General features: G+C 43.5%; 4 protein-coding genes and 1 long non-coding RNA gene across 5 annotated transcripts; 2 read left to right on the forward strand and 3 right to left on the reverse strand.

Moving 5' to 3' along the window:
* Window positions 1-626: 626 nt before the first annotated feature.
* On the reverse strand, window positions 627-2914 carry sh3bgrl3 (SH3 domain binding glutamate-rich protein like 3). Its single transcript, XM_058047099.2, has 3 exons — window positions 2763-2914; window positions 1868-2035; window positions 627-1224 (listed from the first exon to the last, which is right to left on the reverse strand). The coding sequence occupies exons 1-3, from the start codon at window positions 2805-2807 to the stop codon at window positions 1159-1161; spliced, it is 279 nt and encodes a 92-aa protein (XP_057903082.2). The 5' UTR covers window positions 2808-2914; the 3' UTR covers window positions 627-1158.
* A 306-nt stretch (window positions 2915-3220) lies between these two features.
* On the reverse strand, window positions 3221-6719 carry paqr7a (progestin and adipoQ receptor family member VII, a). The gene is made up of 2 exons (XM_058047009.2): window positions 6569-6719; window positions 3221-6023 (listed from the first exon to the last, which is right to left on the reverse strand). The coding sequence occupies exon 2, from the start codon at window positions 5980-5982 to the stop codon at window positions 4918-4920; it is 1065 nt and encodes a 354-aa protein (XP_057902992.2). The 5' UTR covers window positions 5983-6023; window positions 6569-6719; the 3' UTR covers window positions 3221-4917.
* A 1944-nt stretch (window positions 6720-8663) lies between these two features.
* Window positions 8664-12783, forward strand: tmem222b (transmembrane protein 222b). Its single transcript, XM_058047463.2, has 6 exons — window positions 8664-8852; window positions 9302-9386; window positions 9478-9509; window positions 9590-9686; window positions 9754-9884; window positions 10021-12783. The coding sequence occupies exons 1-6, from the start codon at window positions 8734-8736 to the stop codon at window positions 10106-10108; spliced, it is 552 nt and encodes a 183-aa protein (XP_057903446.2). The 5' UTR covers window positions 8664-8733; the 3' UTR covers window positions 10109-12783.
* Window positions 12784-14285: 1502 nt separating this feature from the next.
* Window positions 14286-23338, reverse strand: LOC131102009 (uncharacterized). Its single transcript, XR_013627608.1, has 3 exons — window positions 23234-23338; window positions 22361-22545; window positions 14286-14443 (listed from the first exon to the last, which is right to left on the reverse strand). It is a non-coding gene; the product is annotated as an uncharacterized LOC131102009 (long non-coding RNA).
* Window positions 14302-18355, forward strand: tpbg1b (trophoblast glycoprotein 1b). The gene is made up of 2 exons (XM_058047461.2): window positions 14302-14730; window positions 15209-18355. Exons 1-2 carry the CDS (start codon window positions 14456-14458, stop codon window positions 16059-16061), a joined length of 1128 nt encoding a protein of 375 aa, XP_057903444.2. The 5' UTR covers window positions 14302-14455; the 3' UTR covers window positions 16062-18355.
* Window positions 23339-23459: the final 121 nt, after the last annotated feature.

The following is a 23459-nucleotide window of genomic DNA, read 5'->3' on the forward strand; positions in this document are numbered from 1 at the left end:
ACTAATTACAATAGACTAGACAAGGAAAACAACTCCAAACAGGTTGATTCTACTTCATTTTTAATTTGCAACCCATACATCACGTATGACAATCTTCTTGGAAGACAACAGCATTTTATTCCCTATTTTCGTCTTCTTTTGGCCAAGGGGAATTGGTCCAAACAAAGCTAGAGCTCAGAGATATGGAATGTGTAAAAACATGATTTTGATCATGGTACATTATCATGTACTGCAGAGATACAGCCACAGACAGATATACAAAACCATGCACAAACATTGTGAAGAATAATACAGGCTGTCATTGATCAGCAGAGATAAAAATCATGTTGAGGTAAATCAACTTAATCAATGAAAATACAAAGACAAACACGAAAAAAAGAATGAAGTTCCCATGTGGTGAGTGCTCCCAGAGTCGGGTCCATTAAAACACAACATTGTTGTACTTGGTACTGTTAATTGTTTCAGTGCATAAAGTCCCATTATGAACAGAAGTGGAAGCTACATGTCACTTTGTTGTTTGGTGTCTTTTTGGTCCTGTCGGTCCACAATACAAAGAAAAAGCAGACGGGTAAGTGCTACTTACTAAATTAACGACACATTGGCACCAAATGTGACATTCTGAAATGTTTCCATGCTGTTCACGACTCTTTCCTCACACATTGTGCTCTGTTGGACCGTCTCTCAAGTGGTTCACAAGGATGCTGAGGGAATGATCTTTCAAGCTTTCATTGCCTTGTCAACATTTACACAGTAAAATGCCAAATTCCCTGAAACACCTGATAATAAAAGAGCAGGAACACTAAACAAAGACACTAATGTTGTAATATAAGATGCTGCTACGATGAGAATAATAACAAGCGATGTGTAAGTGCAATATGGGAAGGTGAAGGCTCCAAGAAGAAGTAATGATTAAGACTGAGCGATGATAGTGACATGAAGTGGATTAATATAAACCCAGCTCGGTGACCCAATTCCCACATTAAGACATCACGCTGACCCCTAGTGGACAAAGATGGTAAAGCAGTGTTAAGAGAGAGGCAAGGTAGGCGTGTGCTCAGGTTATTTGGCATTCTGCATGATGGCATTATGAAAGTGGTGTCGGTGTGGTTCACGGGATGAGACGGGGTGGGGTCTGTTAAGACAAGAGACAGTTTTCCTTCACGCCAGCTTCAGGAATTGGTCCACCGTGTCTCTCTCCACCGCCTCAGAGAACATCTCATAATCCTGTGGAGTGAAACATGAAATGGTCAGTCCAAAATAGAAAATGAGAAAATGAGTTTGCATGTTCTCCCCATGCATGTGTGGGTTTTCTCCGGGTACTCCGGTTTCCTCCCACATTCCAAAAACATGCTAGGTTAATTGGCCACTCCAAATTGTCCATAGGTATGAATGTGAGTGTGAATGGTTGTTTGTCTCTATGTGCCCTGTGATTGGCTGGCGACCAGTCCAGGGTGTACCCCGCCTCCCGCCCAAAGACAGCTGGGATAGGCTCCAGCGCCCCCGCGACCCTCGTGGTAGAAAATGAATGAATGAATAATTAATACAAGGGCTCCTCCTGCCAGGTATTATTAATGATAACCGCCACTCTGCACAATAGAAATTAACAAAACAACTCAGAATAATCAGAATAATCATTCACGTGTCTAATTAATGCCAGCGCTCCTCCCACCAGTTAATAACGATAACCACCACCATGCATAATAAAAACAGATAGAAAGACTTAAAATAATCCAAATTCAAATCCCATGCAACCGTGAAGAGTAACAAATTCATACTAACACTCCTTCCGCCATAGTGTCTGCTTCTGGTAAGCACCGTGCTGTGGAAAAGGAGTGGTTAAAAAATAAAATAAAGTCAACATCCTCACCCCACAATACTGGTCTTCATTGAAAAGCTGCGGAGGAACAGCTGTAGGGTTTCCTGCTTTGCTTCTCATCTCGTCCCGCAGCTCGCCGCCCACGGAAATGTCGATGAGCTCGTACTGGATGCTCTTACTGTCCAGGATGCGCATCACTTCGGCCTGCTGGGACTTCACCTGCAAGCACAGAATGAAAATAAACCTGGAAATATGAAGTGTAGGCAGAGGGAGGGATGTGACATTTATTCATAGTTCAAACACAGCCAGCATCGTGAGGAACTAGTGGTGGTGTTTTTAGACTTCTGCTATCTCTCTGGGGGACGGGGGGGTCACAGGAAGTTGGGTTGACCGCACCCAAGCGCAGCACTAACTGGAACTGTGACAAAACTAAGAAAAAAAAAAGTTTGCGACATTTGACATTCTGTCATTTTAAAAACTGAGATGTAGAAGTGCAGTGCAATGGCCAAAATGTTACTTAATAAATCCCAAATAAAGATGTATATAATTGGGTGGGTTTTTGGTGGGGTGGGGGCACACTTCGTCCGCCCCTCTTTTGACTGCCGCCCCTGTCTGTGGAACTCCCGGAGGTGTCCCCTGCAACAAACTTAACATTTACGCGTAACAATGCAGACCATAGAGTTATCGTCAAATAAAATATAATATATTATGGTTAATCTTCTTCTGATTTGTAATTAGCAACAAATAGCGCGATTGTCGTGACAAGCTAACAATGCTACTGCCGAGGGCCCACCGAGCCGCGGGTCAGCAGGCAGCCAGCAAGCAAGAGGGGCCGCTGGGTGTGTCTTGAACGCGGGCTCGCTACTGTTAGCTTACAATATCAACAAATTCACACACGCGGCAAAACACGACAACAAATGTAATGGCGTTAAGTGAAGGGACTCACCGTCCGGGAGGCGGTAACAGTGGTGTAGTATAGTTTAATCCCCATTTTTGGTCCCTCTACTTCTTCTCCTGCGCTTTTTGTTTGTCTGCTCGTGAACTGTCTAGGAAGGATGTGCACCGATGGGACTTTCAAAATAAAAGTAACAGTGCGAATTTATTGGGAAAAGGCGGAATTTTAATAACTCCACAATACTACAATTTGCATAAAACAATAAGATATGTACTATTAATAAGATAATGTACTGAAAGAAGAGGTGTCATGGTGCAAATCAGCCGGGCAGTGAGGCGTCAATGCCAAGTGTTCAGCTCCATTAAGTCTGACGAAATGTGATGACATTTAATTGGGTGTTTATTGCCAAGAATGGCAAGATGCTGGAGAGAGTCCAACATCATTGGTGCTGTACTGCGTGGATCCAAACAGTGTCTCAACAATGAAGGCCCAGAATGAACACGAGAAAGAATGTCTCCCCAGCTTTTATTTAGGTAAGATGTACGAATAGCACCGCCACTAGGAGGCAGCAAAGAGGCACAGTGGGTGGCCCAAAGTGGCATAATCCACAACACAGAATCACATAGCAATGCCTTCATAATTCAAACATTTTCTTTCAGGCATCTTTGTCATAAAACGACGGAATGCGACAAGTATTAAAATATACAACAAGCACCACCCTTACCCTCACATACATAAATGCCGAATTTCTTGGAACACCCTTGACAGAAGTACTCTTGTAAACAAAAACAAACACACATATATTGTTTTCCTCCCAATTAAGTGCCCTAGCTCATGGGGACGCTGTAAAAAAAAGCAGACATTCACACATTAGTGCTAATCACTAAAACATGACAGTGTATCCATATGCAAATAGCAGATTAGGGTCCTGCAGGCTGGAACATTGGCTTAGAAGGCTGCTATGGAAACCAAACAAGCAGTGTGAGACCTCCACCAAGAGGCAGCTTTCCCGTGTGTGCTCTCCGCACTGCATATATTGCAACAATTCTAGTAAACCATGCATTTTAAACCTATTATTGCACAGCCCCATCACTCCATGTCATGAGAATTACCCTTAAAAGGGGTGTAAAATTATGATAGTTATTTTACTGATTCTGGCACAAAGAACAAAAGCTGTAATAAAAGTCAACATGTGAGACTGCAAGGCAGGTTTAGCGGTTACACAACAGAGGAGGCATTTGAATCACATTTGGTAAAATATACATATAAGTGCTTTTGCAAGAGCCTGGAGCTGTACTGTTGTTTAACGTTACACCCGACTGTGGCACAGAATAACACATTAAAAAGTTACTTCGCAAGCTCTTGCGTCTGCAATTGTATAACAGAAGTCATTTTTTGGGCATATAAGCTTCCCCATTTAAAAGGCACATCAAAACACTACAGAACTAAAACACGGGCAATCCCTTCCAGAGCATTAATATCCAAAATATGCATTAAAAACTACCTAAAAGTACCTGTAGTACAAAATACAGAGTCCCACTTTTTGACACCAACAACACACTATGGTGCCATGGCTGAAGTAATAAGTAAACAACATTACGTCCCATTCTAAGTAGTCTTGATGTTACTGTCATCTACAATCTGACAATTCTGGTCCAACTAATTTTAAATAACATATATTATTTCAAAATATACTGTAAGTACTACAAGTCGACAACACAGTAGCCACATAATTAAGTACATCTAATGATATCCAGTATAGAGCTGCATCAGTAGGTTTGCCTTGACAAAGCTGCACCTGATGCATTGCTTTGTAATACAACCACATTTTTTCAAATGTCCGACATAACTTGCACTTCAAGCCGTCACCGTGTCAGATGGCATTTACGGGATTCGACTAGGCTAAGGCTGATGATAACCATGAAACAAAAAATGACAACTATGGTTATTTCTGCAACACCTATAAAACACAAATACATGGCAGCATCGAGAGGTTGAGAAGTTTTACATTATTTCTGTGTTATTTTGTCAATGTTACTTTGCAAAGGCACACATTCTCAATGGTGGCTCTCAGTAGATTGTGCAGGTGTACCTAATGATTGTACAAGTAATACCATTAAAAAACAACAGTGCTATTCTTAATAAGAATTACATTTAAGTGCAAATGAAGAGATTTTCCCTAAACACCTGCAATGCAATTCAGCTTTCATTTCAACTTGGCCTGGCGGTCAAGCATGTTTTTGGCTTTCCTCAGCATGAAAGCAGCGATGAGCAGGCACACGAGCACCGTGAGCACGTAGAGTCCCACCAGAAGCGCGGCGGCGCCGTTCTCGTGTAGCCGCTCGTACAGCTCCCTGCGGCCCACATAGTCCAGGTGGGAGGCATGAATCTGACACATGGTGCAGCAGGACAGCAGTACGTGGAAGAGCTGATGGCTTTGCCCTAAGATGTCACAGCGGCCGGGCAAGCAGCGCTCCAGCACGGGGTAGGCGAAGAAAAAGGCGCAGCTGATGAAGAAGCCGATGTGGCCCAGATGGTAAATGGCGGCAGGGTCGCCTAGACCTCCGGGATTGAAGAGGAGTCTGTGCATGACAGGGCTGATGTCCCACATGTAGGCGAGGGAGGAGGGCGTCACCTGGCCAACTTTACGCACCCAAAGAGGTAGGAAGTGGCTGCAATATTTACCGTAGCAGCAGCCCAGGCATGAGCACCAACTGAGGAGCACCGCCACAGGGATGAAGACGGCATGCACTCGTGAGTAGAAGTCTTCCTCTATGGTGTAGTAGTAGTGCACCACAACACTTCCATACTGGTACTGTGCCACCCCTACATAGTCCAAGAAGAAGAAGGCGTAGTGACACAGCTCCGACTTACCGCCAAGCAGGTGAGCCATCACGCTCCAAGCCGTGTAGTTGATGGCTGACACGATGAGGACCAACAGCGGCCACGACTGACGGTCCCCCGCAAAGTCCACCGTCTCGGCCACTTGGCACAGCTTCACCAAAAGAACCAAGAGGGCCAGCAGGTGAGTCCAGATGTTGACCGTCTCGTTGTGACGCTGGAAAATGGATAGGAAGTAGTAGCGCCACCGCTGATGGAGAGGACGATAGCCTGTGCAGATGAAGCGCTCCCGGAAGAATGGAGGGACATCGGTGTCCCGCACCGTGCCGGGGATGGACGGCGCCGCCTCGGTCAGCATGCGAGGTACCTCCTTGATCTGCTGCAAGCTAATGAAGAGGCGGCAGATTCGGTCCATCACAATGGTCGTCATGGTGTCAGGAAGCGGATTTGGGAAGTTTGTTGCCGACGGGACTGAAAAATATGTGGTTGACACCATCACCAAGATATTAACTTCAACTGTTTATTATTTTGGATGTGTGCACTGTAAAATACACATGTACATATGTATGTATCCATACAATCTTAGAATTGTTACAAATACATTTATTGCATTGGATTAATTTGCTCAATAATTGTTCAAATATGTGAGGAATCAATCATTTAATAATACGTTATTAGTTAAAAGTTCGATTCACTAGGAACGAGCATACCTAATGTGACGTCACACCGACTCCACCCCCTACACGTGAGACGGAAGATGAATTGAAGGACTGACGTTGTAGGCCATATACTTTATGTTACTTTTTTAAAAGTTTCAAATCTAGCTAGATAACTAATCACATTGTCGTGTAAGGAAAAGTAGTTACAAGTTTTCCCGGTGAGAAGCCTTTTTGAACCATTATCATCAAATGTGAGTCGCGCCGATTCAGTCGACTGAGAAAAAATCAGAAAAGTACTTTGACACTGTCGGAAGTGTCCATAAGACGATGTTTCATCGATGAGTACATTTTTCTCACCGTGTTGGCCGCGTTTCTTGCTCTCACGGTAGTAGAAAACAACCTCCTGCTTGCTCGTCCTCGCCCAGATGAGAACTATGCAACAGATGAGTCCTTTGGAACATCAAGTTCCTGAACGGAAATAAACCGGAAGTGAAGCGAAATGTCCGAGGAAATAAAAGCACACGTCTGAATTTTCGTGTGGGGGGGAATTGTTCACATTGACAAAATCGCATTATTCAATTTCATAGTGTCTGCAATATTGCACTATTACAAACACAGTCTGCAAAATCGACGATACTGGCATTCTATGTCTCATGGGTTTTAAACCATCACCTTTTAAATTGAAATTACAGGTGTAGTTACATCCAGTGAATGGAATGGGTTGCATGCTATCGCCTTCACTTTGCTGTACTTTTTGTATTTGCCAGATTTGTTATTTGACATTTTCATATTTAGTATATCTATTTAATAGCAACGCTCTTTTCCAAACCACTTGAAACGTTTAAGTGGTACATAAAATTGAAAATAAATTTAAAAAAAGGGTGTGACAATAAATTCTCACCACAAAAGATGAGAACAACAACACACGTGACAGACACACAATTAAACGTCAGAGTGGTATTTAGGCATACTTTACAGTGTAGGTGCTGGTTTTTACTCCATTATTTCAAAGTGACAGCACGGTAGTTAGCAAGAGACGGGCTTTTCCGGCCATGTCAGTTAGGTATCGATGCCTGTAACTTTAACTTGTTGAACGACTTTCAGTGAAGATTGGTGGCTGTAAACATACGTATGGTGCTGCAAACACAAAATGAATGTCATTAAGTGACGTGTAAATTAAATATGAAAAAAAGATATGTAAAGGTGGCTGTTTTGTGTATAGTTTTACATTTCCTGAGGCAGATATGAAAATGAAGGTTAATAAGGGTCAGACCTCTTTGCTGTCCTCAAGGTCTTAAAGAGTAAGTGTTGCAAAAATAAAATCACTATCCCAATTTCAACAATTTACACTTGAATCAGTGTAAAATCATTTTCCCCAACAACAGTGCAACTTCTGTTTTCTTTACTTCTTTGTTCTAAGTCTATATTCCCAGATGTGTTTCATTTTAAACAAGGAGACACCTGACATTTCCCTTTGCAAACCTTTGACTGGGAAAAGCATATAGCATGTTCACCCTACCAGCACATCTTCTGGCCTAATTGGGTTGAATGACTCAGTCAGATATTGAGGTGGCATTTTGCTGGAGAATTCCCCCGAGCTCTCCTATGTGGAGCCCAGTGTGACTTCACTTATTAATGTCCGCCTCTTTCTGCTGAGCAGTTTGTTTTTGCTTTTCGTACAATATATCACCTGTCACATCTAATGGGAGCCGGGATGGAGTACGTGAGGCCCCAGTGGGGTCCCATGGGCACGCCTTTGTTTCCAGTTGTAACATAAGATAACGCTTCAGTTGCAACTTTCTGGCCACACTGTATTGAGCTGCTCCTTTTGTGCTGTTTAAGTATTTGGGGGAGAAAATGTAGATGACATCAATCGGTTAAAATAAGTTAAAATAACAGTTATAATTACAGTCAAAGATGATACATTGCGCTTGAAAATAATAAGGTTTCCCAGCCATGAGAGAGAGAACCCCATAATAAATCAGTGTCACGTGACTCTAGTCAAACCAACCAAACAAAACGCAGGTGCTTTTGACATCCACACAACCTAACTTTCTACTGACAAACATGTGCGTATACCGAGAACATTCCCAAATAAAATGGTGATTGTACAAATTAATTGGCTCATTTAATAGAAACAATAAAGAGTATTGTTTGGACTCCGAAACACCGGAAGCTGCTTTATTGCGGCTACAAAAACAATACAAATTATGCTGCATTTAATTGGATTCACACTTCCGACTACATCTTTCAAAATAAAACATCATCTCAACTGGCAAAATTATACGAGTCCTAAATAACAAACTATAACCAGCCGGCTTTAGCCTCATAACATAGGTAACCCATACAGCAAAGTGTAATAAATTTTACTATCTCTGTCACGTTTACAGGCAGCGCAAACACGACATATTTGTTTTATTTTGACGTTCGCATCCACGAATGGAAGAGTCTATGCTTGGTTGTTGTTCGTCTAACTTGACTGAGCCGTGAGACGGATGAAGTTGAATTTGTCGTAGCTGGCGATGGCGGATGTTGACGGGAGCGAAATCATGAAGAACTATCACCTAGCGTCGGAGAAAATCAACCCCGAGGCCAGTCGCTACCCTCACTGTATCGTTTGGACGCCCATACCCGTGTTGTCGTGAGTTACCCACCACTGATTCGAAACACCCGGATGTGGGAGTAAGGAAGTGACAGCCTGACATTAGCATAGCTAGCTAGCGTTCAGACGTACAGCACAACCCTGTTGTTGGCTAACGTATGTTCATCCTAATATGTTAATGTCATAATGTATAGTATGCGTGTAGAGAAGTGACACAAACGAATAAAATGTATTGAAATACGTATATGTGGATGGTAACTGACAGGGTGTACTAACCAAACACTCAATAACTTGAATTATGAGTAAAAGCACTACAGACAAGTTTGGTCTGAATTATTTTGTGTAAAAGAGTTACTGCAGATTTTTGTGTGTGAAAATGTTCTCTTAAGGAGGTAAAGTAGTGATCGTATTCACATTTATAACTTTGTTATGGTAGTTGTTATTTTATACCAACAAAGTCAAATATATGCTGAAATGTGTTTTGCTAGATGGTTATTTCCAATTATTGGACACATGGGCATATGCACCTCCACTGGAATTATCCGAGACTTTGCTGGACCCTATTTTGTATCAGTAAGTAATGCCATGACACCTATTTACAATGATTATTGCAGCTGTACGCCATAGTGAATAACCTTATTGCTTTTTTGTTGTTGTTCTGAAGGAGGACAACATGGCTTTCGGGAAACCCACAAAGTGAGTATATGCGATACTCTGATTCTGATAAGAATGGCTTAAATGTGTTGTTTATTGCTTATTGTCTATTGTCATTGAAGGTACTGGATGCTTGACATCAGCAAAGTCTATGCAAGTGGCTCCAATGCCTGGGATATTGCTGTGCATGATGCTTCCGAGGAGTACAAGCACAGGATGGTAAGCTCTTTTTGTTATTTCGAAGAGAAAAACACAGTTGATATTGTTTTGTGTGTTGTGTTTCCAGCACAACCTGTGCTGCGACAACTGCCACTCGCACGTCGCTATGGCTCTAAATCTGATGCGGTATGACAACAGCACCTCATGGAACATGGTCAAGCTTTGCCTCCTCGTCCTTATCCACGGGAAACATGTCAGGTGAGGGGCCATCAGGGGGCGCTACTAATGCAACTGCGCTGCATCATACGCAGAACTGTTGGGTTATCTTATAAAGCTACTCAATGGGGAAAATGTGCAACATGGGGTAACATGCTTTTTTTTTTACCTGGTGCAGCTGCGCAGCCTTCATGAAAACATGGCTGCCCTTCTTCATACTGCTGGGCATCATTGTGACGGTGGTCCTCGCTGTCAACCTCCGGTGACCTGGACACTCCCTTAGACGTGCTAAACAATGCTGGTGCGATGCCTTGGCGCCAAGACTTTTCAACCTGTAAGAGACAATTGGGAAAGCCACAACGTTCAACACGTTTGTCAACTAGCATGGCTCCACAAGGGATTTATATCTAGCGCTTTTCTTTAGAGCAGGGGTGGGCCAACTTTTGGGCTCTCTTTTTTTCTTTTTAATGACAAATGGGCCAAACCATAGCATAAAGTATAATATATACATTACATATATTATTTTTTTTTTAAGAAGCCAAAAGTACTTCAGTGTGTGGCTAGAAGAGACCAAAGTAGTTCATTTTAATTTTGAAATACCTGTCTTCTAATTTCTAATACATGACATACAAAAGGGAGGCACGGTGGTCGAGTGGTTAGCGCGCAGACCTCACAGCTAGGAGACCAGGGTTCTCTGTGTGGAGTTTGCATGTTCTCCCCGTGCATGCGTGGGTTTTCTCCGGGTACTCCGGTTTCCTCCCACATTCCAAAAACATGCTAGGTTAATTGGCGACTCCAAATTGTCCATAGGTATGAATGTGAGTGTGAATGGTTGTTGTCTATATGTGCCCTGTGATTGGCTGGCGACCAGTCCAGGGTGTCCCTATCCCAGCTGGGATAGGCTCCAGCACCCCCGCGACCCTCGTGAGGAAAAGCGGTAGAAAATGAATGAATGAATGACATACAAAACTAAAAAATAAGGCATTAATTTGAAGGAAAAAAATGGCAAAATGACTCCGCATCTCGCCCCAATGCCGCTGGAATAGGCTCCAGCATACCCCAACGACCCTGAGTATAAGCGGTATAAAAAATGGCAAAATGTGCCATACGTTGCCCTCCCCTGACTTAACACACCACCACCACTGCCAGCACCACAAAAAAACAAAACAAAAGTATGCCTTGATTGAGCATCTCTTGGGTAAACACACCTATGCCTTCATTCAGCAAGTATCCACTAATCATTTAGTACTTCCTGTTTGCTCATTTCCTGCAGCTAAATCAAACATGACTTTATCCATTTCGAGATCTTTGTGCCTCTGCAGGGCTACACGCGATGCCGTTTTCTTGCTGTGCATTTTCTTACCGTATCCGTCACAGTGCTTCACTTCATCATCGTGCCTGACACGTGGCCTCAGGGTGAATGTCTTCTTGCCTTTTTAACTGCAGGTCAGTGCTATGATTGTGTCTTCATGGAAGCAGACGAGCCTGTGAAAAGCGACACAATTATTTATCGAAGAAAAAAAATTTACGTGCCAAATGTATGGGCGAGCAATGAGAAGCTACCTTTGATGTAATGTGCTTCCTCCTATAGTGGGAGGGCAGAGGCATTTACACTAATTACTCAACTTCTGGTGTCTTATTGAGGGTAAGGCCTTTGTTTGTACTAACATCAGCTTTACAGATGCCACGTCTGCTGTTGCAGTTGTGACATCTACCACAAGTAATCAGTTATGGTTTTGTTATTGATACCATTTGAAGTGTGGCGTTTATTTATTCAAGAGGACAACACACCTGGCATCTATTTGAACGGAGGCCGCCAGTATTTGAGGAAATGCAAACTGACGATTGTAAGTCCTTTTTTTTTTTTTTGCAATGACAGCACTCACAAGCTAAATTCCACACGAAGGCTGCCTGCACTCCACATCAGTTGCCATGGCTGTCACACACACACATTGCAAATCCCCTCATTGTTAACAATCAAATAGAAAAGGCTTTAAGCCCCCCGTCCCTCTTCGGAAACAGCAGGTAGCCAGGATGGCTCAGGTTTTCACGCTCGTCAACCCCTGCTGAATAACCCCCACCTCCACCATGCCTGACTAGTGTCACTCCTGCTGTTTTCCACCTCTGCAGCAGCGACTTCAAAGTCAGTTTGCAATGTCAGCGCCGTTTGGCAGTGCTGTGATGCGATGCTGCAATAATAATAATAATCCAGCGCCCGGGCTAAGAGCGTGGCTTGCTCTAAAGGTGGAAAAACTCGGGAGTTTCACCCAAATTTGATCACGTTATTCTTCTGGCGCCTGACTCGCTTACACTGCATAACCAGAGTGTGCAATACGTAATGAAGTGTCCGGTAAATAGACAGGGCATTAAGTGAACTCCAGCTCTGCCTCGATTCATAAAGCAGGAGCTGTTTTGTGAGCCTTTTATACTATTTTCACCAGGGGTTCTGTGTGGATGCCCATTTATTCAAACCTCAATCCTTTATAGTCTTTGCAGCAGTTACAACACAGTAATTCTCTTTTATAAACTGTAGCCACGTTTTAACAACCAGAAACACACTTTCCAAACTTCTTTTCATTTCGCTTCTGTTACTCCTAACACACATGTAAAATACAGCATCACCTCTAACTGTGCGTCAGTCTTTTTAATTATGTAGCGGTACTGGTGGAAATCATTTTAAGGCTGCCCGCTGCTGTGCCTTGTAACCAGGAGCCAGGTTGTGGAATGTGGAGACCTGTGGTCCGCTGACAAAAGACAGTGGGGATGCTATTATGAGTGCCACTATCAATATATACTTAGGTCTAGTCTGGAGAGTTCCGAACTTTCTCTAATCCCGAGAACATGTCACGTGCTGCACACCATAGTTCCATGCAGAGGTACTCTTGTCAACAAGAATGTATTTATGAACATATATACCAATAAAAATGTCTATTGTTCTAGAGCATGGGGTTTTGTTTTTATTTTCAGATTTAGATCGTGTAGATAGCGTGTAACATTTATTATAAATAGTCCGAATACACATTAAGGAAAAGAAACCCCCTCACTGCTTTGATACTTAAAGCCTCCCCCTCCAAAGTCTCACTCATGGGGCCATTATTCTGCACATGAAAGGAGGCCCCTTGCAAGTCTGGCCCAACCCCCCCCCCCACCCTACAGTGCTGCTGACCACCTGGGTAGGTGGCAAAGATCCAATGAGTGCGAAGCAAAAGTCCCGCAATGCATTTTAAATCCACATCAAAACCCTGGCAGCGTCAAAGGGAATTAGCAGGATGAAAAAGGCTGATGTGACAGGATGTGGTCATCACGGCCACTCAAGCGTAACCTCATGAAAACAATCTGGTCCTAAATTCCTTATTTCTGTTCCATTTGATACATGATCAGATTTTATGTTTTTTGTAGCCGTGTCACGAGAATAAAACTGTCGTGGCCACTAGACCTGGGGCCATAATTAATTGATTACACAATAAATGAAAAAATACAGTATATTGCCATGTGCATGCGTCTCTCACCTCCAAACTCTGTGCATGGCTTTCAGCACCTTGGCACATTTGTTCCATAGAACAACGGCATGAATGGAGTGAGCCTCTTATGTCAGTCATATAATATCTTTGTCTCTGTGGATGGAGGCAAAACATTATTAGAAATTATTAGTAGATTGCAATATATTGATATATATATATTTTCATACTTAAAAAGCAATCGTCTTGTGTCACCCCTAATCTTGTTCATTATTTAATCAAGTAATAAGGGTCTGATCCCAATTGCATTTTAGACAGCAATTTAAAAAGGAAAGTCTCAGTTCACAGATTGTACATATGTTGGTCTTTTTAAAAATTAAAAGTAAATCCGGATAACATTTGGAAGCTATTTAAATTGTGTATCTTAATTTCCATTGCGCATTGGATCTTATCTAGACTCCTCATTTGGCCACGCTTTACAATTGTAATCCAGATCTGATCCAGGTTACACATTTGGCAGCAATTTAAATTTTAGATTTCTCACTTATTAAAAATTGCAGATCAGATCCAGATTTCATCTGGATTGTATCCGGACTTGCCATTTATTGGCAAGTCAAAACATTTGAACGCTTTCATCAGCCTGCTTTCTCTGATTAAGCAATTCAAATTTGAAACGGTAAGTCCAATTATAACATAATCAGTTAAATGTCAGTTTAGGTCATTTATTGTGTTTTTCCAATGGTAAAGAGTGGATTAAAACCCGTATCACATTTGAAATGACCCCCATTGATTACATGCAATGGGCTGTCCATAACTTTAAGCCCCGCCCCTAATATCTGAGATGGAGTCGATGGTCTTTTTAAACTTCATTGTTAGCAAAGAAGCGACGCCCTCTTCTTTTTGTAAAGGATCCAAAAGCTCACCCCTCCTCCCACAACACACACACACCTCCTCTGTGATCTAAGCGACCCCCCCACTCGTGACTGGTGGTGGTTCACATGGAAGTGCTCGGAGGCTCCACACTTTGTGCGAGGACGCGCGGCTGAGGCGCACGGCCACTCGGGACGGCAGCCGGTGGAGATGTTTAGCATCAGGAGCTGATCCTTCTTCACTTCATCTTTCCTCTTCTTCTTCTCCTTCATCCTGTAACCAAACATGCGGGACTTTAGTCACAGTCTCCTTTTCTACGCGCTCCTGGGCTCCGTTTACGCAGCACCGGTGGCGTCCTCCGCCTCCTGTCCTCCGGGCTGCGAGTGTTCCGAGGCGGCGCACACGGTGAAGTGTGTGGCCAAAGACCTGAGGAACGTTCCGGTCGGGATCCCCGGATATACTCGGAACCTCTTCATAACAGGGAACCAGATCATGCGCATTGGCCCGGAGTCTTTTAAAGGCCTGGATAATGTGACCAACCTTTCTCTTTGTAACAACAGGTAATTTATATATGGTTTGTTTGCATGCAGTTTTAAACAGGCTTTGTCTTGCCCACTTAAGGAAAAAAGACCCCCATGCCTGCATTGCATTGGAGCAACTCTATCCTGGACGGCACACTTTATGTATGATTGCAATTTACTGCACTGTTCGGTTTGAACTACATATTTGATTAATTATCAGGAGAAAATATGAGAATTTGCTGTGTAAAGGCTTCAATCCAAGCTGCATATTAAGTTGGAGTGTAAACCTTTATAAAGCTCCAATCCGGATTGTGTTTCAGACAGCAATGTAAACGTTGAAGATGTAGTTGCGATTTAAATGACATTTTTATGGACAATTCACAATTTGATTTGGCAGCCATTTAAATTGCAGATCTATTCCAAATGGCACATTTATTTGCAACACTAACGTTTAATCTGGATCTGATCCAGAATGCACATTTACCGACAATATCAACAAGGTCTACCTTCACTCCAGGATCTCCGAGGTGGAGTCGCACAGCTTCGCCGGTCTCCCAAGTCTCCGCTCTCTGGATCTGAGCAACAACCAGCTGGCGGTCATCCACCCAGAAGCCTTCACCGTGGTCAACAAATCTTTACGTGAGCTCAACCTGAGCCGAGCCCTCTACAACCACTCCTCGGTGATCGACCTGGCCACGGCGCTGCGCTGGAGCTCGCTGGGCAGTTTGCGCGGCTTGGACCTGTCCCACAACAGCCTCATCTACCTGCCCTCGCGCATCTTCTCCTACTTGAACGGCCTGCGGCGCCTGCTGCTCTTCAACAACTCCCTGGTGGCCATCCACAACTCCACGCTGGCCGGTCTGGAAGAGCTGCAGGAGCTCGACTTGACCCTCAACTCGCTCAAGAACGTGCCCGAGGAGGGCTTGCGGGAACTGGACTCGCTTCCCCAGGCAGAGCTCCTACTCGGGGAGAACCCCTTCACGTGTACATGCGGGATAGAACCTTTTGTCCAGTGGCTCAACCACTCGCAAGGACGCATTAGAGACGCCAGCGAGCTGGTGTGCGCCTTCCCTGTCGCCATGAGGAACACCTCCATGCTCTCCGTGGCCGTGTCCGGGACTCTGGGGTGCCGCCAAAGGGGAGCAGGGGCAGACCTAGCCCTGCAGACCTCCTATGTCTTCCTGGGGATCGTGCTGGGCTTTGTGGGCCTCATTTTCCTCTTTGTGCTCTACCTGAACCGCAAGGGCATCAAGAAACGCATCTATGACATGCGTGATGCCTGCAGGGAGGTGTGGGAAGGTTATCATTACCGCTTCGAGATCGATTCGGACCCCAGGTTGTCCCAAGTGTCCTCCAGCGCCGACATGTAAGACCTGAACATTTAAGCAAGGCAGTGGAAATGTGTAAAAAATGTATATTTGTCTGTAAATACATACAGTACATACAATTACAATCCGTTAATAGTAATAATAATAATATGAATAATACAGCATCGTTGCCTTGCTTGTCGAAAGACGCCACTGCTCCACTTCCACTGTTACATAACTAATATGCTTAATGTATGACTTTATGAGGGGAGTTCACCGTTTCCTGTCTTCCACACAAGACCAACAACAAGTGCCTCAAGTCATACATGGAATACGAGCGTCAGCTACATCCCTGAGGTACACCTGCACAATCTAATCACATCCAATTTAGGAGCTGTAGCAACAATTTATGCTTTCATAAACAATAAAATAACACGGAGTACACTACTTGGCTACCACCACCAGAGACACCGATTCAGAAAAACATGACATCATCAATGCTGTTTGGTCCGTTTTATAGATTATCAATGTGGAAAAGTGATATTAAATATTTTTATAAATAATTGTATAACATTCAGCAAATGCTGTAGCTACAGCCAGAGGGCAAAGAGTCGATGTGTTAACTGGCCTCTGGGAATAAAGACGTAAAGTAAAAACGTACCACTTCCCCACAGAATGAGAACTTGTTTTCAGACATCCCACAGCAGACTCCATGCAGTGTTAAGGTAATGTAATATAATGTAATGTAATGCCTCATCAATGTAACAGACCAGAATACTACATATGACTTGTCTGTAATATTTTCTGACTATTAATAGGCTATAGTCAACCACAAAATAGAAATAATTTATTAAAAAGCATAATAAATTTTAAAAAGCATGATAGAGCGAGGGGTGGCACGGCGGTAAAGTGGTTAGCGCACAGACCTCACAGCTCGGCCATCTCTGTGTAGAGTTTGCATGTTCTCCACGTGCATGCGTGGGTTTTCCTCCCACATTCCAAAAACATGCTAGGTTAATTGGCGACAAATTGTCCATAGGTATGAATGTGAGTGTGAACGGTTGTTTGTGTATACAAACAGCCCTGTGATTGGCTGGCGACCAGTCCAGGGTGTACCCCGCCTCTCGCCCAAAGACAGCTGGGATAGGCTCCAGCACCCCCGCGACCCTAGAAGCGGTAGAAAATGAATGAATGATAGAGTGAGAAAGTGATGTTTGAACCATGATGTGGCAAGGGACAGTCATGATACATCAAATACAGATACTGCCATCTTGTGGTGTAAAGAAGAATACATCGGGGGTTGACTACAGCCATAGCTGTTAATGCCAATGTTTTTGACACAGAGATGCTGCTCAGGGCGGTACTTGGCTCTTGTAGACCACGGCATTAATTGAATTACTGGTAAGTAGCTAAGTGGAGAATTTCCAGTCATAAAAAGGCATTTTTATGCTTTGGGTATCATTAGATTGTGCAGCTGTACCTCATTCTGTGCCTGCTGAGTGTGTGCCACCTCTAATCTGGATTTAGATGTGTAAACCGGCAACAAAACATTGTAATCAGGTCCTCATTTACAGCAAAGCACTTGGAATTCCAGCTGAGTGACCGTGATTGCCTCTCTCCTTTTCGGATCAGGAAGGAACATAATTCGGCACAGGCTAAGCAGGAATATACTAGCCTACACCCCCCCTTCGTCCTCGTCCTTTTTTTCATGAAACGTTGCTTTGTTTCAGCGCCTTGAGTTTTATTGTCAAAATGATGAGAACCAGTCACGGGTTGAGACGGCTAAAAGCAACCCCACTTCTTCAAAGACAGCACAGCCCACTCAGTCGGCCTCTCCATGTTTTGCTGTTTAAGGAGAACACCCCAACCCCCCCGACACACACACACACACACACACACACACTCTCCTTAAATGATAAGATACAGATGATTCTGGAACACCAGCCACATTGCTTCATTCTGCGGGATGAGGGAAGGCTTTTCTTCGACAGCACCGACCATCACACATTCATCGAACAAGCGTCATGTCATATCTTTTCTGGCTCAATCTCAAAAAGTCACTCATGTCTTTGTGGCCTTTGCATGCTGCAAGCAGATGACTTTATTGCCCCAAATTGTCGTACTTTTAGGATGGTGGTAGGGGGCGGGGGTGTTTGCTCCCATTGTTTAAAGCCAAAGAAGCATCCTCCTCCTTTCAAGGTGCTCTGAGGTATTTTACTGCATGTGCAATAACACAATAAAAGTACACAAAGCGGTGGTGGTCTCCATGCTTATTTAGTGTCACGTTGTTAAAAATGCATGATGCTAGACTACTGCTATGCATTCCACCAGGTTAAGGTGCTATTTCACTGGTTAATGAAACGGATTTTCATGATGTTTGCATCTGTGAGAAATCCTATCTTTTTCAAAACACCATTTTTGGCCCATCTTGATATTTCAAATAAATATGACCCATCACATAAACGGTCATCCCTCATTTATCGCAGTGAATTGGCTCCACACCCGACCGTGAAAATTTCCTGACTGATTTTTGATATTTATTCATTCATTCATTTTCTACCGCTTATTCTCACGAAAATCGCGGGGGTACTGTAGCCTATCCCAGCTGTCTTCAGGCGAGAGGCGGGGTACACCCTGGACTGGTCGCCAGCCAATCACAGGGCACATATAGACAAACAACCATTCACACTCACATTCATACCTATGGACAATTTGGAGTGGCCAATTAACCTAGCATGTTTTTGGAATGTGGGAGGAAACCGGAGTACCCGGAGAAAACCCACGCATGCACGGGGAGAACATCCAACAACAACTCCACACAGAGATGGCAGAGGGTGGAATTGAACTCAGGTCTCCTAGCAGTGAGCGCTAACCACTCCTCCGCCGTGCAGCCCCTCAATATTGATATATCAAATATTTTCAAAAACATGTTTATGACTTTGTAAATATGTGTTTTACCATTATTAAAGCGGGATATAATATGGGATCACTGCAGGGACATCCCTAGGAAAACACATTTATGGTAACACACATGAGCATGAGTCTTATTTAAGTATTATATGGCTTATTTACTCTCTTTATGTCTACTATATTAAGCATTATGAGTGTAAAGGTGACATGGGGGTGTTATTTTACATATAGAGGGCTCTAATAATGTAAAGTGTATGTAGAAGGCTGTAAACAAGTTTTCTAAGCTCTGATTACAAAAAGTATTCAATTTATAAATAAGGACTCCTTTATTTGTTTCTTTCGGATTTTTCCTGATTACGGAGTCGCCACATCGGATCTTTTTGATCCGCATACTGATTTTCGGCTTGAGCACTTTAAATTCCGGATGCCCTTCCTGACGATTACCAATGATGCGGGCTACATCATGATTCCTACTTTGGCAAATTCAGTCATCACGGTTACTTTAAATCTGTTTTCACAAAAAATATATACATTTTGGAGAGTAGAATGATATTTTTACAAGCAGAAAACAATGTAAAACAAATCATGGGAAACCAAATCATTGGTGCAGTATATTCCGGCAAATTCATGAGGTTTTCTCACCTTCAGCGTCAAATTGCTGGCACTCGCAACTTTCCTGGCCCCATGGGGGGTTATTTGTCAGTCACACTCAATAAAAAAACACACAGACAGTGAGTCAGCAACACCGATAGTGCTTTGTTTGGGCACTTCATTTCACTGAACGATACAGTACAGGGCAAACTGACGAGTTTCTTACATGCAGTATCATACAAAAATCGAATTTTCACCAAATACCAAATCATATGAAGAGAAAGGTTTGACTGTTGGCTTAATTCTATGGCAAACTGTACATTCATTGCACCACTAAGTCTTTAGCCAAGTGTTTCTTTACAAAGTAGCATCGCCTCCTACTGGCCTGGCATGAATATTACGGGGTCTTCACTTGTTTTCATGTAAACGCATCTTAAGGATCATATTGTATGTGATTCACTGAAAAAGTTGCACATGTTGAAAATAAAGGCTTATTTTACTACACCCAACAAACATGCAGTAATAACATCATTAGTTTTTCCATAGACAAAGTAGTTTTTGCATCATCTTGCAAACTAAGAAGCAAAAGTCCTTGGGGGAGGTAACCATCATAACCATGGCCAGCTACAGTGTCCACAGTGTCCAGCAGCTCCACATTAACTCACTGAGGAGAAAACAATTGAGGCCGTACACAAAGCTTCGGCTCAGATAGCAAGAGAAAAAAGCTTTGTTTTTTTTCCAAACCCCCCCACCCCAACCCACCTCCCCGAGAAAAGACGCCTTGTGATACTCTGTCTGCTTCCACAGGCGGCCATTATGCCAGCCGGCGAGTAATAGGATTCCCTCATGATGACAAAGTTGAGCACTCTGCAGCCGCTTTTGTTTAAGTGTCATCATTCTTAATCATTGGCGGTGGGACCCAATCCCAGGGGGGGAGTTTTAATTTGCTGTTATGCAACATGCCACAAGCTGGATGGGGGTGCTGGGGGGGGGGGGGGGGGGGGTTGGGGTGCATTAAGGCGGCCCTGGGTTATTGGTGTCAAATAACAAAGCGGCCCCGGCGTGTCATTACTTCTGTTTCACTCATTAAAAGCGGCGTTGCCTGGTTGAAATGTACGCCGTGTTTGCTCAGCGGGGCAGCCATGGCCAGCGAGCAACAAACACTTCCTGTTTCGTCTTCTTCTGCAGAAGCTCGTTAACAGCAGAAGAATGGCCCCAATTAGAGCAGCGTGTCTGATTAAAAGATTACATCTTTGCCCCGTGTATTCCCACAAGCTAGTCTTTCCACGTTGTTGCAAGTGGTTTCAGCCACGTTGGAGCGTCAGGCCTTTTTATATTTCATGCGCCTCCTTGTCTCTGGGAACGTCTTGGCACCAGGACAAGGCTTTAATGGCCATGTTAGGGAATGTGGCTTGAAAGTCAACGGCCACATCTGCCAGGAATCCAACATGTTTAAAAGACTTTTTTTTTCTTCAAGAAAGCGACCACAACAGTCGCGACGTGACGACAAAAGTGACATGGACTCTCTGCCGCTAGCGTCGATGACAAATGCAGCTGTTTTCTATACATCTGTAACATTTACATTGGGTACACTTGCGCAATTTAAAGAGACAGTAAAGGGGCGATAAAATAATTAGCATAATGTTAAACATCATATGTTTATTAATTACATAAGTCAAAAATAGGGCTGCACGGTGGCCGAGTGGTTAGCACGCAGGCTAATTCCACCCTGGGCCATCTCTGTGTGGAGTTTGCATGTTCTCCCCATGCATGCGTGGGTTTTCCTCCCACATTCCAAAAAACATGCTAGGTTAATTAGCGACTCCAAATTGTCCATAGGTATGAATGTGAGTGGGAATGGTTGTTTGTCTATATGTGCCCTGTGATTGGCTGGTGACCAGTCCAGGGTGTACCCCGCCTCTTGTCCCAACACAGCTGGGATAGGCTCCAGCACCCCCCGCGACCCTCGTGAGGATAAGCGGTAGAAAAGGAATGAATGAATGAATGAATGAAAGTCAAAAATAATGAAATAATATGATCCCTTAATCCACCCTCGGCCATCTCTGTGTGGAGTTTGCATGTTCTCCCCGTGCATGCGTGGGTTTTCTCCGGGTACTGCGGTTTCCTCCCACATTCCAAAAACATGCTAGGTTAATTGGCCACTCCAAATTGTCCATAGGTATGAATGTGAGTGTGAATGGTTGTTTGTCTATATGTGCCCTGTGATTGGCTGGCCACCAGTCCAGGGTGTACCCCGCCTCTCGCCCGAAGACAGCTGGGATAGGCTCCAGCACCCCCGCGACCCGAGTGAGGATAAGCAGTAGAAAATGAATGAATGAATGATCCCTTAATGTCTCTCTGTCTTTTTCCCCTTCTTCTTCTGCTTGATTATAAATGGCCTTGACCCATTTTAAAGAAGGGACAAAACCCTCTGAACCCCTGGAATACTTCATCATCTGCTTCACGCGTCGATAGCTCGGGCTGGAATTGAGCAGGGAGTCGGCCAAATACAATAGTGCATCCGAGAGACGCAGTCATTTAAAGGCACCTGGGATCATATCTGTCTTCGGTAGAGTCAAAGTGATTCATATGTGAGGACATACGTTATTACTGCTGGATTTCGTCTGGTTACGATACTGGTCTATGCATGACATTTTGCTTCTACTATCTAACCTTTTTCAATTTGGGCCAAAAATTGATTAGCAACAAGCATGTTGAACGGAACTGAAACAGCATTAAAATTCACCTCCGTGCTTGTTTTGTCCACCTAGATAAAAACATTTGTGGCTTCAAATGGCTATCAATCAACTTCCTGGTTGTTTGACCTCTCACTATGACACTGTGAAGCTCATTATTATTACCTTCGTTATTCCAAACGCTGGGCCAGATGCCGCAGCAGGAAGGGTCTCCAGCTTGTCCCGGTGGGGATTCCAAGTGTCTGATTGGTTCGAGCAGGAGAGGAACGGACTGTGGGGCCAAAAGGTGGAAGCTTCTGCAGAATGTGTCGACATTGTCATTGTACTGCAACAAGGACTTTCTTGCATCACTGTAAAAATGAAAAGAAAAATCATGCAGTATGTTATTGCGAGAGCTGCTTCTGTGCACTGTGAAGTGACAACAGGACACAGTTGGGAGCAGGCCATCCACTTCCATGTCACATGGAAAGAATTCAGAATAGAGGGACTTAAAAAGGAGAGGGGGGGAGTCCTCTGCTATTTCCTCTAACAGGAAATTGTGTCTTTGATGTAAGCCACCACACTCATGTGGTCATTGCATGGGAACTAGCTGACGCTTTTCTCCTTCCCTACTTAAAGTCATTACATTACTATAATAACCAACCTATTAAGTCAAATTAGGCTACTGTAGTGTCTTAGAAATAGTCTGAAAGCATAATGGGCGATTGCCACGTATTTTGACTCTCAAGGGCCACAGTGTTAAGCACCTCTCTAGTATTACTTACACCACTTCAGATAGAAACGACAAATTAGCAGTCTCTGAAAGACGACCACTACCACTCTAAGTCGTTGCAGGGCGACTTTTAAAACCTATTACATCACCACGTTCGACTACTTCCGTGAGTTTGGCCCTAAAAGCAACCCTCAGGCGCTATAGCCATATGAGCTAGCGAATTTGCGACAAAAGTAGACACTATAACATGTGTTTAAACTAGACAAATTAGAATTAGAATTTTTTTAGAATTAAAACTGGCTTTTAAATTTGATTCAAATACTTACATTAGCGTATTGTGTCAACTCAGGAGCCCGGGGAACAACCAACATCACGTGATACGTCGCATGGTCTCGGTAAGGCATCATGGGACTTGTAGTGTCATTTATTCGTAGGTTAGTTAAGTTATTAAAATAATTTTGTGCGGTGCAGCACATTCTCTGAACTTCTTACGGTGAAATAATCGTAAAGTAATAATACTAAAATGGCATTTACACATGGTAAATATATCAG

This window comes from Doryrhamphus excisus, linkage group LG7 (genome assembly GCF_037039965.1).
Source record: "Doryrhamphus excisus strain RoL-2023G ecotype Guam linkage group LG7, RoL_Dexc_Guam_v1.1, whole genome shotgun sequence".
In the NCBI taxonomy this organism is placed as follows: domain Eukaryota; kingdom Metazoa; phylum Chordata; class Actinopteri; order Syngnathiformes; family Syngnathidae; genus Doryrhamphus; species Doryrhamphus excisus.